Genomic DNA, 16575 nt, shown 5'->3' on the forward strand with positions numbered 1-16575 from the left:
AACGTCTATACACGCACACACTGTAAAACTGCTTATAAAATGAAATACTGAGCTAGAGCTAAATTGTCTTTATAAGTTGTTCAACTTCTGGAGTTAAGTAAGTGGTATAAAGAAGTTTGTATTAGTATGCTCCTAGGTGTATTTTCTAAGAGAATGTTTTGAAGAAAAAAAAAGGCTTCATTCTTATCAGTGAAATAAAATATCAGGTATTGTGAAAGAGAATCTTCTAGAAGGATATGTGGAGGGAGTAGATCATTTTATGCTATATCCAACTAGCAGAGTGTTGCTGGAAACTTGTGTCCAGGTGCACACACACCACTGTGCAGATCCATGTCTCCGCAAATCCAGAGTTCTACCCTTGTTGGGTCCCTTAGTGGAATTCTCAAGATTAGACTCTCAGAACTAGAACATTCTAGGTGGTGCCAGATTTTTGAAGAATGAGTCCTATTAGCTTAAGGTAAGGAGGAAGTGGAAGCTTTTTGTGAAGCTGTTAAACATATAGAAAACTTATTAAAAAATTATTAAATATGGATTTCAGAAATAGACAAAGTCAAAATTTATCATTGATTCAGTGTCAAAGGATGACCATGATACAGGGTATAGTGGGACAGAGTCAGCAGAGTTTCAGTTCAGTGTTACATTGGTGAGAATAAAATCAAGTTTCTAGAGTCAGTGTTAGTTGGTGCTTAGGAAACTGGTCTGTAGAAAAGTGCAAAATTTTACTTGGCCAATGGAAAGTTCCCTTAAATTGAGCTCAAAGAATGATTTCTAGTAGTCAAAGATAGGCTGGGCCTAGTGAAGGTGGTTGCATTATCTGTAGGAAAGTCTTGAAGACATTTTAGCTATGAACTTCCAATTATATACCTCCCACCTTTACTTCTGGAATTATAAAAAATAAGTAAGTACACTATATATATATATATATATATTACAACAACAACAAAAAGAGGCAAGACAGCTACTGTTATGATTTGAATGTGACCCATTTCACCCAAATTTATGTGCTGACATTTGATTGTGATGTAATTAAAAGAGTGTAAACCTAATCTGATTATAGTGTTGAAAGTCAGGAGCTTTGAGAAGTGATTGAGATTGTATGTGATCAGCAGGGTAGGGTGCCCGTGTTTGACTCCTTTACCACGTGTAGCACCTTGACAATTATACTCCAAAACTGTGAGCTAAATAAACCTTTATTTATAACTTACACAGATTCAGTCACTCAGTTATTAGTGACAGGCATGGACTAAAAGAACTATTAATGACATTCTATTAATACTTTTACTACTCCTTTTGACAGGGATAACTGGACCATCAGATAGAGAGACAGGAACAACTGGACCATCGGAAAAAGTTACAGGAAATTCTGTACAATCATCTGGAGTGACAGGGACAACTGGCTCATCAGCTGGAGGTTCAGGGACACCAGATAGAGTATTTGGAACAACTGCACCATCAGCTGGAGTATCAGAGACAACTGGCCCATGGGTAGGAGTGACACTGACAACTGGGAAATCAAATGAGGTGACTAGGGCCAATGGGCCATCAACTGGAGTGATAGGGACAACTGAACCAGCAGACGAAGGATCAGAATCAACTGAACCATCAGTTATAGGATCAAGAACAACTGGAAGATCAGCAACAGAATTAAAAACAATTGAGCCTTCATTTGGAGGATCAGGTACAACTGGTCCACCTAATGAAGAAACTGGGAAAATTACATCATTGGTTACAGGATCAGGTACAACTAGACAATCAGTTGAAACAACTGGGACAACTAGACAATCAGGTACAGGATCAGGGACAACTGGACCATCAGATGAAATGAAAGGAACAGCTGAAGTATCAACTACAGGACTAAAGACAACTGGACCTTCATCTGAAGGATCAGCTACAACTGGACTCTCTGCTATAAAAACTGGGACAACTAGCATAAGAGTTGGAGAAACTGAGATAACTGGAGGATCAATTACAACTAAAACATCAACTATAGAACTAGGAACAACAGAACCTTCAACTACAAGTAGAGCATCTGTTGATGAAACTTGGACAGTGGGCCCAACAGTTGGTGACTCTGGGACAAGTGGACCTTCATCTGGAGGATCAGGCACTACAAGACCATCAGCTGCAGGACTAGGGACAACTGGACCTTCATCTGGAGGATCAGGAACAACTGGATCATCAGCTATAGGATTAGGGACAACTGGACTTTCACCTAAAGGATCAGGAACAACTAGATCATCAGCAGTAGGATTAGGGACAACTGAACCTTCACCTGAAGGGTCAAATACAACTGACACATGGGTTAGAGAAACTGGAAGAACTGGTCCAACATCTGGAGAATCTGAGACAACTGAATCATTACCTGGAGGATCAGGTACAACTAGACCATCAGCTACAGGGCTAGGGACAACGGTACCTTCACCTGGAGCATCAGGTACACCAGGCTCTACTGTTGAAGAAACTTGGACAATGGGCACAACATTTGGAGATTCTGGGACAACTACATCTATATATGGAGGATCAGGTACAAGTAATCAATCAGCTAAAACACTAGTGACAAGTGGACCTTCTTCTGGAGGATCAGGTACAATGGGACCATCAGTTACAGGACTAGGGACAAGTGAACCTACATCTGAAGAATCAGGTACAACTACACCATCAGCTAGAGGATTAGGGACAACTGGACCTTCAAGTTCAACTGGCACAGCCTTTGAAGAAACTGGGACATCTGGCTCAAAAGTTGGAGAATCTGGGACAACTGGACTCATACCTGGAGTATCAGGTACAACAAGACCATCAGCTACAGAATTAGGGACATCGGGTCCTTCATCTGGAGTATCAGGTACAACTAGGTCATCAGCTACAGGATTAGGTACAGCTGGACCTTCATCTGGAGGATCAGGGACAACAGGACCATCAGCTATAGAACTAGAGACAACTGAACCTTCATCCAGAGGATCAAATACAACTGACTCATCTGTTAGAGAAACTGGAAAAACAGTTCCAACAGTTGTAAAATCTGGGACAACTGAATCATTACCTGGAGTATCAGGTACAACTAGACCATCAGCTATAGGACTAGGGACAACTGAACCTTCATCTGGAGGATCAGGTACAACTGGATCTTCAGATACAGGATTAGAGACAACTGGACCTTCAAATGAAGGATCAGGAACAACTGGACCATCAGTCATAGGACTAAAGACAACTGAACCTTCATCCAGGGGATCCAATACAACTGACACATCTGCTAGAGAAACTGGAAGAACTTCCCCAACAATTGGAGAGTCTGGGACAACTGAATCATTAGCTGGAGGATCAGGTACAACTAGACCATCAACTACAGGACTAGGGACAACTGAGCCTTCATTTGGAGGGTCAAGTACACCTGGCCCATCTGTTGAAGAAACTGAGACAACTGGCTCAACAGTTGGAAAGTTTGGCACAACTGGACCTTTATCGGGAGGATCAGGTACAACTACAGTATTAGGTACAACTGAACCTTCACTTGGAGAATCAGGTACAACTAGACAGTCAGGTACAATACTGGAGTCAACTGGACCTTCATCTGAAGGATCAGCTACAACTGGCCCATCTGTTGAAGAAACTTGGACAACTGGCTCAACACTTGGAGATTCTGGGACAACTGGATCTATATCTGGAGGATCAGGTACAACTAAGCCATCTGCTACTGTACTAGGGAAACTAGACCTTGTATCTAAGGTGTTACTTTTGCCCACATTTTAGAGGAAGTCAAGAAATTTAGTTAGCAGATATAAGGAAGGACTTAAACCAAGGTAGTCTGGCTCCAGAGACTATTTGTTACCAATTTCACTGTCCTATCTTCTATAGTGGATATAGACTAGGGTAGAAAGGAAATATATTTCCTAGAAGGAAAATCCTAATGGAATCTCATATTTACCAAAATTCAACCTCTCAAAAAAATCATGTAAATGATCTACATTAACAGAACTATATATTAGGACAAAGTGTGTAATTTTCTATAACAGTAGTGCCCACCTTTACCATTTTATTGTACTTTAATTATTATTAATTATTTTATTTAATTATTATTATTTGTCAGCTGTGTGTAAGGAATTGTAAGGATATGTGAATACAGAGATGAACAAGTATGACAGGGTCCCAGTTGTCAGGGTATGCTGTCTTCTTGGGTATGTAGCTGGTAAGAAAAATGTACCTCAGTAATATGTTTACAACTGGGCTAGTGCTACTAAGGTGAGGGTGTCAGGAAAGTCATTCTGCCTGGTGTCTGTCTCAAACAAATGGGCATTAGTCAGATAAAGAATATAGGGCAGAGGCTGAAAGTGTGATAGTGCTCCAGGTAGAAGTCATGGGATCTTGGGGAGTTTAAGGCAGGCCAGGGTGCCCGTGCCTCCTGGTGCCAGTTAGATAGCCAGAGAGCAGTGAAATATAGCCTAAGGTAGTACGTAGGGAACTGATCATGCAGAGGTTTAAAACATAAGCAATGAATATTAGACTTGGGGACCAGCATATGGCATAATGGTTACATTGCTGGATTCCTACATGGTCAACTGCAGTTCAAGTCCCAGAGCCAGCGGCTTAAAACTCACACTGGGCACATGTGCATTGTGTGCCTAAGCTCTCAAGAGGTGAATGGAGGCGAAGGGATTGTGACATGGTCATCCCCCCAGGGGAGTTATTTCTTGCTTTCTGTCTCTCTGTCTTTCTTTATCTTTCCAACAAGCACTCGTGCCCTTTAGTAAAAACCTCTAAATCATACACACACACACACACACACACACACTCACGTCTGCTCTCAAGAACTGGTCTGGCTGTAGAAACTACTCGTTACCAGTTTCACTATCCTCACTGCTGTAGTGGGTATAGACTAGGGCAGAAAACATGTGAGACAGAAAAGGAACATGCTCAGGTTCACATTTTGAAATATCAGTAAGATGGCAATGTGAAGAAGGACTATGTAAGGTAAAAAGGGAAGCAGACATTTTGTATGAGACTTACTGAGTCAAGGTAAGATGCAATGGTTTAGAATAAACTAAGATAGTGAATAGAAAGATTAGGAATAGACGTTTAAAGTTTATACACTTATTTAACCCATGAGTGTAAGAGCTAGAGAGAAAGAAAGCAAGAGAGGCACCCCAACAGGGTCTTTTTTTCTTTTTTTTTTAGAGGTTTTTACTATAGGGCGCGTGTGCTCACCAGACAGAGAGAGAGAGACATAGAGACAGAAAGCAAGAAATCACCCCCCCAGGGGGGATGGTCACGCCACAATCCCTTCTCCTCCATTCTCCTCTTGGGATCTTAGGCACGCATGCACATGCCCCCGGCGTGAGTTTTAAGCCACCGTGTCCGGGACGCAAACCGCGGTCGACTATGTGGGAGTCCAGTGACATAGTCCTTACGCTAACTACTGGTTCCCCCCAACAGGGTTTTTACACCATGATCCACCCCACCCCACCCCACCCCCCCCGTCATCAGCCAACCTGAATCATGGGCACGTACATGCCTGGTGTACTCAGTGAGGTCTCCTGACTTGAACCAAGACCCATAAAGGTCAACCTCACAGAGTGTAGGTTTTTACTGCTGTGCCATGATCAAACCCCTAAATGTACATTTTGGGAAAACCATAAAGGGAATTGGACAGTGGTTTTAATGAGTATTTAGTTACAAGTAATTTTCAAGCTGACAATTTTTAGGATGATGGTATTTCTTATTAAAATACAGTTGTTAAAACAGCAGTTTGTAGTATGAAGATCACTAGTTCACATTTGAGTAGGTTAAATTTGAGATGTCAGGAGCCCAAATAAGAATTACTCATATGTTATTAGAATTCTTTTCATTTGTTTTGAATTCATATATAATCGGAGTGCTTGCTACAACTTCCACTGCAGTTAGGGGCAAAAGCACAGTGTTCACCTCAGGGACCAGAACCATAATACCTGAACTCAAAGTAGTTACTTTGATAAACACATGGATGGTGTGTCAATAAAATAAGAACACTATTCATGGCTTCCTACTTTTAACCTCAGGTTCCACGGGAGCTGTCCTTGGCTCAACATTTGCACCAGGAATTAACTCTACTGGTAAGTATGCAGGGCATATCAGACATATTGGCTTGTTTCCATGCTTATTGGCTAAAATATTTAATAACATTTAAATAATTACAATATCCTTAAATACATTATCTCACTTAATTATTTAAATAAGAATTGTTATCCAATTTTGCTCATGAGGAACTTAGACCAAGATATCACCTAATTTGTTCTAGGTTCTATAGCAGGTAAAGAAGTGGAAGCAATATTTCACCCATTCTCTACTAACTCCAATGACCATGCTTTTCAGTGTGATGCCATCCTTCTTTAATGCAAATATGTAATCTTTAATATCCCATTAGTAAAACTTGCTTAAAAATAACAAAGCTTAAATAGTCTCCATTTCTAACTAGAACTGCAGGAACAAGTATTAAAAAATATATGTATATATGTGTGTGTGTGTAATGACATACTATGACTTTTACATACACACACACACACACACACACATATATTTATATTGACAAACTATGACATTTGCTATTCTGAAACAAGATTTTGAACATTTTATTTGACAAAACTAATATTATTGTTTTATACTTTTTTTTGGGGGGGGAGAGGTTTTTGCTATAGGGCGTGTGTGCTCACCAGGCAGACAGAAAGAGACAGAGAGACAGAAAGCGAGAAATCACTTCTTGGGGAGATGTCCACGCCACAATCCCTTCTCCTCCATTCTCCTCTCAGGATTTTGGGCACGCATGCACACGCACCCGGCATGAGTTTTAAGCCACTGGGTCCGGGATGCGACCCGTGGTCGACTACATGGGAGTCCAGCAAGATAGCCATTACGCTAACTGCTGGTCCCTGTTTTATAAATTTTATAGCCTCTTTTTTATACAATTAAATTCACTTGACATAAAATTCACAAATACTTACAGGGCAATTTCTATTTCCTAATACTAAATAAGTGAACCAAATGATTTTTTTCAAAGTTACAGTACAATATTATTTTTTGGTTTATTCATGATAGGGCATGTGAGAATGAGAGACAGAGAGGGATGAGCACTCACAACAGGGTCTAGTTGTGCCATGATCTTCTCCTTCCATCTTGCAGCCACTTTTATCTTGGTCATCCACACCCATGACCAGTATGTTTCAGGCTGACCAGGCTGGGGATTAGAACTGTAGTCACCATGTGGGATCAGCTTCTCTTGAGCACTGCATTAGTTACTGTTGTGCCATGGATCTGGCCTATAATTATAGTTCATTATTATTTTAGCTTCTAGATTAGTAATATGCTAAGAATCAAAGTACATGAGAAAGCTCATTTCTCAATTTGTAGGGACTAACAGAATCTGAGCTTTAGTGACTAAGTAGTTTATTATTACTTTAAGAAATAGATTGCCTGCACTTTTGTTTTTGTTTTTGGCAAAAATTAATCCTACACTTATCCTTTCTATAATGTAGTCCTCTTATATAAATTTATTTTACAAACCAGTCACTTGAAACAAGTTCAATAATTAAATTCAAATTAAATGTATAATTAGTGTTTATTTAAACTATGGTTATGGAAATGTAAGAGAAAGAGCACATTTCATATTATTGGGTTGTCAGAAAAGTTTTTGATTTTTTTTAATGCAAAAATGTATCATGACTTCTCTGACAACCCAATCTATATTGAATGTCACAAATATATTTTAAAATAATGCCATAACTAAAAGTAGATGACTATTGGGGTACACATTTTTAAATCGTTTTTAGCATTTTCTAAATTCAAGATTTAATTATTTGAAGCCAGCTGGTAGTGTAGTGGTTAAAGTATTGAACTCCCATGTGGTTGACTGTGGTTTGAGCCCCAGACCTGGTGGCTTGAAACTCACTCTGGGTACATGTGCATGCGTGCCTAAAATTCTGAGAGGAGAATGAAGGAGAAAGAATTGCAGTGTGGCCATCCCCTTAGGGGATGATTTCTCACTTTCTGTTTCTCTGGCAAGTGCACACACCCTACTACAAAAATCTCTCAAAAATATTTTAATTTCTCACATGTGTGAGCATATGCTTTCACCAGAGAGGTAGAGGGGAAGTGAGAAATCATCCTCCAGGAGAGATAGCTAATCCACAATCCCTTCTCCTCTAGTCAGCCTTTGGGTTTGGGGGCATACATTCACATGTGCCCAGTGTGATTTTCAAGCTGCTAGGTCCAGTACTCACACTGTACAGTTGGCTCTGTGGGATCAGCACCCTAACTTCTATGCCACCTGCTGACCTTAGATTTAATTTTTAATAAGTGGAACCAAACAAAAATTGCATGCGTGTAAATATTTACTTAGAAAAAAACGGCAATACTTATTTTCAGTTTGATAATTTGCAACTTAGATTATTTCTTAAAAGAGTTTTATAATTTCCCTCCCAAGAGATCTTTCACTAACATGATTTTCTAAGAGAGACTTCTAATTCTGTTTTTAGTGAAATTTTTACACATCATGGCATTTGAAGCACTGAAATTAACTTTTGAAATAAAATTCAAATATATTCTTTAATTGAAACATGAATTTAATCTTTCCTTTATTAGACTTAGATAACAGAATTTTACCAGAACTCATTGTAGGTAAGGTGAAATTAAAATGTCACAAAAATAGGTTTCTACACAATGTGTCTTGAAACAGCACTTCTAATTTTTCCATTTTAGCACTGAAAAATAACAAAGGTACTATAACACTCTTCCAAAATTATAATGTAATGCATAAATTAATCTCTACTGAAATACATTTATAAATATATTTGTGTTTTATCATTTAAGTGCCTGAAGTAATAGGTGAGAAAATATAAAATTGTAAATATTCATTTGATAAAAAATGGTATTAACTGGAATAAAAAACATGGTAGCATAAGTCTTAATTTTCCAATTAATAAAACATGAACTTCAAGTTGGATTTTAGGGGCATAGGGCTTTTGCCTTCTTATATCATAATACAGGTGTATTAAATCCCTTATATAATAATTAAATTCTACACTGGTGGTGTATGAATATACATTACTCAATCAAACAAAAATAACTCCCCAGACTTCCCCATAATTAAAAGGAAGCAACACCATATTTTTGCATATACTAGTATTATCCTAACATGTCCACAAAGGATATTCGGGTATTATTGAATCCTGATTTTTTCTTCTAACCAACAACTAGAAAAGATAAGCCAACAAAGTTTATCCATTTCATCATGCTTGTTCTTAATTATTCCCTTTTCTGCATTCTTTCAGCATTTATATTAGAATATAAGCTTCCTTAAAACAGGCAGTTTTATTTTATTCACTAATATAAAACCTCTTTATGGGACTTATCTGATGAGTGTTTGACTTTAATACTTGTCTGCCTGTTTCCCTAAATTCTGCCTTTGTTGAATGGGGACCATAACTTACACATCATTAATGTATTGCTCACAAAGCTTCGTATATAAACAAGCACTCAATACATTTTAATTATGTCTGGGTTACATACTATATCTCATTTTTGAATAGGCATTATTTTCTCCTTTCCAGTTTTCTACAGTCTCAGGTGCATTCTGTGTGTACTGTTCAATGGTCTTACATTGACTACCATCTTTGTTCGTATCTTTTTTTTGTCTTCAGTTACATTTTAGCAGTACTCATTGCTTTTCAAATAAATTCTTAATTCTTTAGTATAGTATTTGTGTCCTTTTGAGTTCCAATCTACTTCCAACACTTATAAATAATATTGCTTGAAATGCTGTGCTATTGTATTCTATTCTAATAAACATTTTTAAAAAATAGAAAACAGCTACCAGATAAGAAATGACAAAATTTAGGAGCCTGAAGTGTTCTCCTACCTCAAGGATCCCCATTCAGGGCACCAAAAAGTCGTGTTGCTGGTAGTCAGATAAGTGTATTCAGAAAACTTCTGTTTCCTGACCTTGAGCCTTGGAGAAAGATACTTGAAAATATAAAAATGGTAAAGAAATGCTATGTAGAAAACATACATATTCATTTTTGATGTTAGAAAACTCAAAGAGTTTTACAATATATTTAAGAAATACAGAGTTTTTTAATAGGCATTTCCCAAGTCATGGCATGTTGACTACCATTTCTTTCATATTTCAGAAACTTCTAGTGTTATCTCAAGCAAACCCCTTGAACTTGGAAGTTATAACACTGGGAAGTCACCATATATTAGGGAATTCTGAAGAGTGCTGCTAAGGTAATAGAGTAGCTTCAGGATGGTATTTTTTCACTCCTTTCCTTCTTTTCTCTCTCAGAGGCCACAACTGCTACAGGAACCATGGGAACAGGACTGCCAGGAGGTGAGCATGGTCCTTCTGAGATTCATTCTTTGATATTGTAGCAAAGATTTGAAGACTACGAAGGCCTCAACACATTTCCTCTGGGGGATGTAGCACACAAGGCCAAGCCAAATTGTTAATCCCTCTAGAAAAATCTGCACAGAGGCCTCTCAGTCAAGCATTTCTGAGTCCTAGCTCTCAGAGTTCATTCTCTGAAGAGAGCGATGAGTGTTTCACTGCTTTGAAGTCCCCAGAACTTCTTTTCACAGGTACCACCATCATTTTTTTTCCTGAAGTCAATAGAAGCTCATAAGTTTCCAACCCACATAATATCAAATAGATAAGACGTAAGCTGGCTCTTATTCTTTTGAGTGTTCTGTGTATGGTGGTGTGTATGTGTTCATGTGTATCCTTTAAGGATATTGTATAAAACAGCCACAAAAAGATCACAAGGGAAAATGGTTAGAAAAAAAAGTTAACCTTCCATTTTCCTCCCTCTGTAGTCAGTGCTGGCACATCAGGGGGAACTCTCATAAGCAGTGAAGCAAAGAGGAATGAAAGGATTTGCCATCCTTCTGTTGGTGGACTAGGGTGTAGGGGTGCTCATTTTTAAGGTGAAAAAAAGGAGGCCAAAGAGATGATATGAGAGAAGGACCCTTATAGTTAGTTTATCATTTGGAACATTAACTAAACTACCATAAGGTCATGACCTGCTTCCATGACGAACTGGTACATATTGCTAAATGTATTTTTTATTGCTTTAGGTATCACTACAGTTATCTCTGAGACATCTGTTCAAACAGGAATTTCCAACACAGGTAGAATTGAAATAATAAGTACATCTTCTCTGGGGACACTCAGAGGAAATTATTTATTTTTAAATGTTTGTATTGCTCTGTTACAATCATACAAAATACCTCTTTCCAGCACCTCAAATCCCCAGAATTTACTGTTTTTCTATGTCCTTTATCAGAGGCCACAACGTCCACTGAAGATGTTGGTACCACTGGAGTTGGATTCAAAACAGGTGAGAAGGACCATCCTGTGTTTTTGTTGTTAACGGTTATGACACTCACTAGACAGCCTGAAGGAAAGGAGTTTCTGGAGTTACTTGTACTGCGTGTTTGGCCAGTAAATTGTTTTTCAATTTTTATTTTTCTTTCTTTCTATTATCTCTGGAGGTAAGATGTTTACAAAGTGTTTCTGAATAATTTCTGCTGTGAATTGCAAACCTTACTAACTTTTGAAATGGGAGGGGTGATAAAACTTCTTATTCCTGAAAAACAAGGAGGTGCTACAAAAACATAGAAAAGATACCTGACCTGTATAAATGTTTTCTTTTCACAAATGAAGTTTGTCTGGAGTCCTCAGCACACTCGTACCTTCCCCTGTTTCCACTCCATAGCAGGTATTTCTGCAATATGAGAGAAGTGAGACACTGGGAGTGAAACAGAGAGCTCGAGAAAGACTCATCTTGTCTCCCTGACACAGAATGGCAGGAAGCCTCCCTCAGATTGAGAACTGGTTTGATAATAATAAGTGGGAAAATACACAGGACTAGTCATCAGAGAAGCGTGAGTTAGAGATAATAGGTATAGAATTTTCTAGAAGCAGGTCATAGGAAACATCAAACACCATGGTGATGACAGTCCTCTTTGTGTTTCAGACACCACTGGCAGTGCCCCTGACATAACTGCTGCCCCTGGCAGTTCTAATACAGGTGAGCCAGCACCAGCATTGGCAGGGAACCCTTCCCATGGAGTCTTCCCATAATTAGATATCTCCACTGGTGCTATTGTTTACATGCGTGATTTTTTTTTCATGGCTTGAATATTTTTAAATATGTCTTTCTGGTTTTTTTTTTTTTCCTTTTCTTTTTCTTAGAGGCCACAACTTCCTTAGAAGGCAGTGGAACAAGAGATAGAATAGCCACAGATGAGTATTGCAAAGCCACTGTGTTTACTGTTAGTAATACACACTGAAGACTAGCTTTTTTAAAAAACAAACAAGGGAACCAGCAGTTAGCGTAATGGCTGTGTCGCTGGACTCCCACGTAGTCGACTGCGGTTTGTGTCCCGGACCCGGTGGCTTAAAACTCACGCCGGGCGCGTGTGCGTGCGTGCCCAAGATCCCGAGAGGAGAATGGAGGAGAAGGGATTGCGGCGTGACCATCCCCCCTGGGGGGGTGATTTCTCGCTTTCTGTCTCTATGTCTCTCTCTGTCTGTCTGGCGAGCGCACGCGCCCTACAGTGAAAATCTCTCAAAAAAAAAAACAAACCCCAAAAATCAAATATTTATTGTCTAGAAATATATACATAAACATAGCAGATGCTATTCTCTCATTTCTCCATCTTCTTGTTTTTCTTCAACACCTCTAATATAAAGGACATTATTACACCTTATTAAAACTTCACCCAGATACCAAACAACACTCCATCTATGCATTCTTCTGTATTTGCAAGCTGTATATTTATATAACCATCTACAGATACAAGGTAGCACTTATGCGCCATTCCCCATTTGAGTTTCACTATCCCTGATTTTCTGTTAATTGAGGGAAGGTTTGGCATTCTGAGGTAAACCGATTGCACTAACTAGCACAGGCTGCAGGCTGCTCGCCACTGACCCTGTGGTCCGGCGTGACTGGAGCAGCTACTGTAGGCCCCAAATCACTGAGTTCAAAACAAGACTGTAGTTTTAAAGGGATCCATACCACTTACTCTCACGCTGAGTATCATTATGTAAAAATTACCATTGCTCATTGACTAAGATTCAGAAACTCAAACTTTCATTCTTATTTCCCAGGACATAGAACAGTAAATTCTGGGGTTTGAGGATACTGGGATATTGTTTTGTTTTGTTTTTACTGTAGGGCGTGTGCTCTTACCAGAGAGAGACAGAGAGAGACAGTGAGAGGAAAGCGAGAAATCGCCCCCTACCCCCAGCTGGGGTGATCATCATGCTGCAATCCCTTCTTCTCCATTCTCCAGGATTTGGGGTATGCACTCACATGCACTCAGCATGATTTTCAAGTCATCTGGTTTTGAACTGTGTTCAGCCATGTGGGAGTCCAGCACCTTAGCCTGCATGCTACCTGCTGACTCCTATTTCCCAGATTTGAACATATTCCTTCCATCATGCAAGGCAATCATGCAGCCTCTTGACTGAATTACATAGATGACATGGAGACAAAGCTCTTAGCTCCATTATTGAATGCTAGTAAAAGAGGTCCAGTAAGCAGACATTCCTTTGGTAAATTTACTATGGAAAGAACATTGTATGAAGAATATATAGATTAACTTTCTACATTAAAAACACATTTTCCTGAAATACAGAATGAACATATAGGTTGTGTCCATTTATTTGCTTGATACCCTAAGCTCACTTCATAATGAGAAGGAATTGCCCTGTAACTTCTACCCATCCCTTTTTTAACAGCTACCACTGGGGTAGTCTCTGGAGATACTATGGAACCTGGGAGTTACAACACAGGTTAAGTCAAAAAGTGTATAGGGAATGCTACACAAAGGCTCCGCAGGTGATACATCCTAATGTAACTTTGCCATGTATTTCATCATATTCTAGACTTTGTGCTTTTCTTTTCTTTCAGAGGCAACCACTTTCACAGGAAAGGGCAGGACAACCCAAACAGAAGAGACAGAAGGTATGCTCTAGCTGTCTGAAGCTTTTGAGTTCTCATCCTTTCTCAGTTTTGGTGTACTGAAGTGAACTGATAAAGGTTAAGGAGGGTAAAGGACAGGGAGTTGCTTCTTGTCAGGAAGCGCAAATGTATGTCTGAAAACTAGGAAGTTCTGATAAAGAATTTCAGGAACTCCGTTACCTAATATTCTAGTCCTTCCCATCACTAATAACAGAAAATACATGATACTGAGCAGCCTGAGTAGCTGGAACTGCAAGTATGCAGATGAACCCAATTTTCAAAGGAGAGCTAGGCCTCTCATGTGGCTTCAGCCCTCTGAGTAGAATGTTCAGTGTGCACCACCATGGATGAGCATAGATATGGTTTTAATCCTGAGAAGTACAGACAACTTATTAACCAAAATAGAAGGTTGTTCAGCTCTTGGTTTGGAGGTCCAATGCCAAGTGCCTTTCTGGTGGGATCTTCCAGATGTATCACAACATGGCAGAGGACAGGAGGGTGTGGCTTGTGTTCCAGGTGGGCTTTTACCTGCCTCATTTCTACCGCTTGTAAACTCACCAGACATAACCATACAGGCTCCACTCTAACCTTTCAATCACTAAGCTCTTCCTAATGGTCCACACCAGTTTTGGACACCATAATAGAATCAAGTTTTCAACATCATAATCTAGTTACAGTGATCCAACATACAAAGTTTAGGGGGCATATTCAAACTATAACATCTAAGCTAGTCTCTCCTCTATGTCTGTTTGACAGCTTTAGTTCTTTGGACACCTGTCTGAGACCTGCTGACATGTGTCAGGTCCCTAGTTCTCTCTATTCTCTCTACTCTGCTCCTGTGTGCCAACATCTATCCAATGTATTTATTATGCTTCTTGTTCTTTTATTTTGTTCCCTCTCTCGAGTGTGAATCATCTGAAGTAGAGATCTTCATTCTCACTGAAAAAGGTTCCTCAAACACCAAGAAGTGCTTTAAAAATGTTTTAAAGATAATGACAGGAATCTCCTTATTCTGAGTGTCACTCTGTTTACTTCAACAGCTACCACCAGGGTTTCAATGGGGGTCAGCAGCAGTTCAGGGGTTCCTAAACCAGGTAAGATGGAGTATTAAAATAATCCAGGGAAGCTGTAAATAGCCCCTGGGAGTCTATGATTAAACACCTTATTATCATAATATCCCAAGTTATACAAATGAAAATGTTTAGATAGATTAGACTTTTCCTTGCTCCTGGAATACTAGGGGGCCAAGTCACTGGCAGTGAAACAGGTAAAGTGAAATTAAGCTCCATTCTCCTTTTCATGGGATACAGAACTTCCTAGATACTATAGCAAAACATTAGCTTATAGTTGAGGATAGGGAAATAAGAAAATAATCATTTGTGATTAATTTCTTTCTGAAACAGACGTTTTCAGAAAAGTTTTTTCCAAGATTCAAGCCATTGCTGCTTCCAGTATTGCTTGCTTTCTAGCGCCTTTTACTTTTCTCATTTTAGGCACTTCTGGTGAATTCTCTGGGACAACCATTAAATCTGAAGTTTCCAACACAGGTAACTGAAGAACAAGTTCCACATCTAGAATGTGTAACACCTTTTGGGAAGCTGCTATGATAAAATATGTCTTCAATATTTTTTACTAGTATCTCAAGTTCCCAGGACTCATGATTCTCATCTTTCTTCCTTCAGAGACTACAAGTTTCACAGGAACTGGAGGCAGTGCTAGAACTGAATCCAGAACAGGTAGGGCTGAGCAGTCTCTATATAACGAATGAGTCTCATTACTATGACATGTTGGTGGGTTTTTCGTCTAGAATATCGTGTACTGATTTAGAGACAAAATATCTAAGGCCAAATAGATTTTCTTTTAGATTTAAAAATTTCCTTAAAAAAATCTGCCAATATCATCTTCTGAAATGAGATAGCTGTTCTAAGTTAGGATGCAAATAGGATATAATTGTTCTGAAAAATAGTTCTCCTGTAATATTATATATAAACATTGCCAAAGTATCAACAGGAGCTAAAAACTTTTCCTTTTTTTTTTTTTGGTGTGTGTGTGTGTGTATGTGTGTGTGTGTGTGTGTGCACATGCCTGGTGTTTTTATAGACAAGGTATGACTGTGTTGCAAACCTTCTACATTTGTGTCCTGCAGGAACTATAGCCACTTATTTAAGGAGAGCTTGGAATGGAACCCAGGCCTCCCATGCGACTTCAGCCTTCTGGGCAGCAGTGTTCAATGTCACCACTGAACATGAACATGGATGCACATAGACACAGTTTTAATCCTGAGAAGTACAGATAACTTAAATGTACCTTAGAAACATGAACATGCTGGGACCAGCAGTTAGCGTAATGGCTATGTCGCTGGACTCCCACGTAGTTGACTGTGGTTTGCGTCCCAGACCCGGTGGCTTAAAACTCACACTGGGCGCGTGTGCGTGCATGCCCAAGATCCCGAGAGGAGAATGGAGGAGAAGGGATTGCTGTGTGGCCATCCCCCATGAGGGGTGATTTCTCGCTTTCTGTCTCTTTGTCTTTCTCTGTCTGTTTGGCGAGCGCACACGCCCTATAGCAAAAAAAAAAAAAAAAA

General features: G+C 39.2%; 1 protein-coding gene across 2 annotated transcripts in view; it reads left to right on the forward strand.

Annotated features, from left to right (window-relative positions):
* The window catches only part of LOC102479306 (apomucin), a 61013-nt gene that overhangs the window by 18136 nt on the left and 26302 nt on the right, over positions 1–16575 (forward strand). For both annotated transcript variants that reach the window (XM_027767773.1, XM_027767774.1), the window contains exons 4-13: positions 1298–3670; positions 6030–6083; positions 10307–10351; positions 11095–11148; positions 11304–11357; positions 11997–12050; positions 13941–13994; positions 15032–15085; positions 15485–15538; positions 15674–15727. In XM_027767773.1, coding sequence (XP_027623574.1) covers positions 1298–3670; positions 6030–6083; positions 10307–10351; positions 11095–11148; positions 11304–11357; positions 11997–12050; positions 13941–13994; positions 15032–15085; positions 15485–15538; positions 15674–15727 — 2850 coding nt within the window. The remainder of the gene's footprint in view (positions 1–1297; positions 3671–6029; positions 6084–10306; positions 10352–11094; positions 11149–11303; positions 11358–11996; positions 12051–13940; positions 13995–15031; positions 15086–15484; positions 15539–15673; positions 15728–16575) is intronic.

Source organism: Tupaia chinensis, unplaced genomic scaffold, assembly GCF_000334495.1.
Source record: "Tupaia chinensis unplaced genomic scaffold, TupChi_1.0 Scaffold144624_1, whole genome shotgun sequence".
NCBI classification, from domain to species: Eukaryota; Metazoa; Chordata; class Mammalia; order Scandentia; family Tupaiidae; genus Tupaia; species Tupaia belangeri.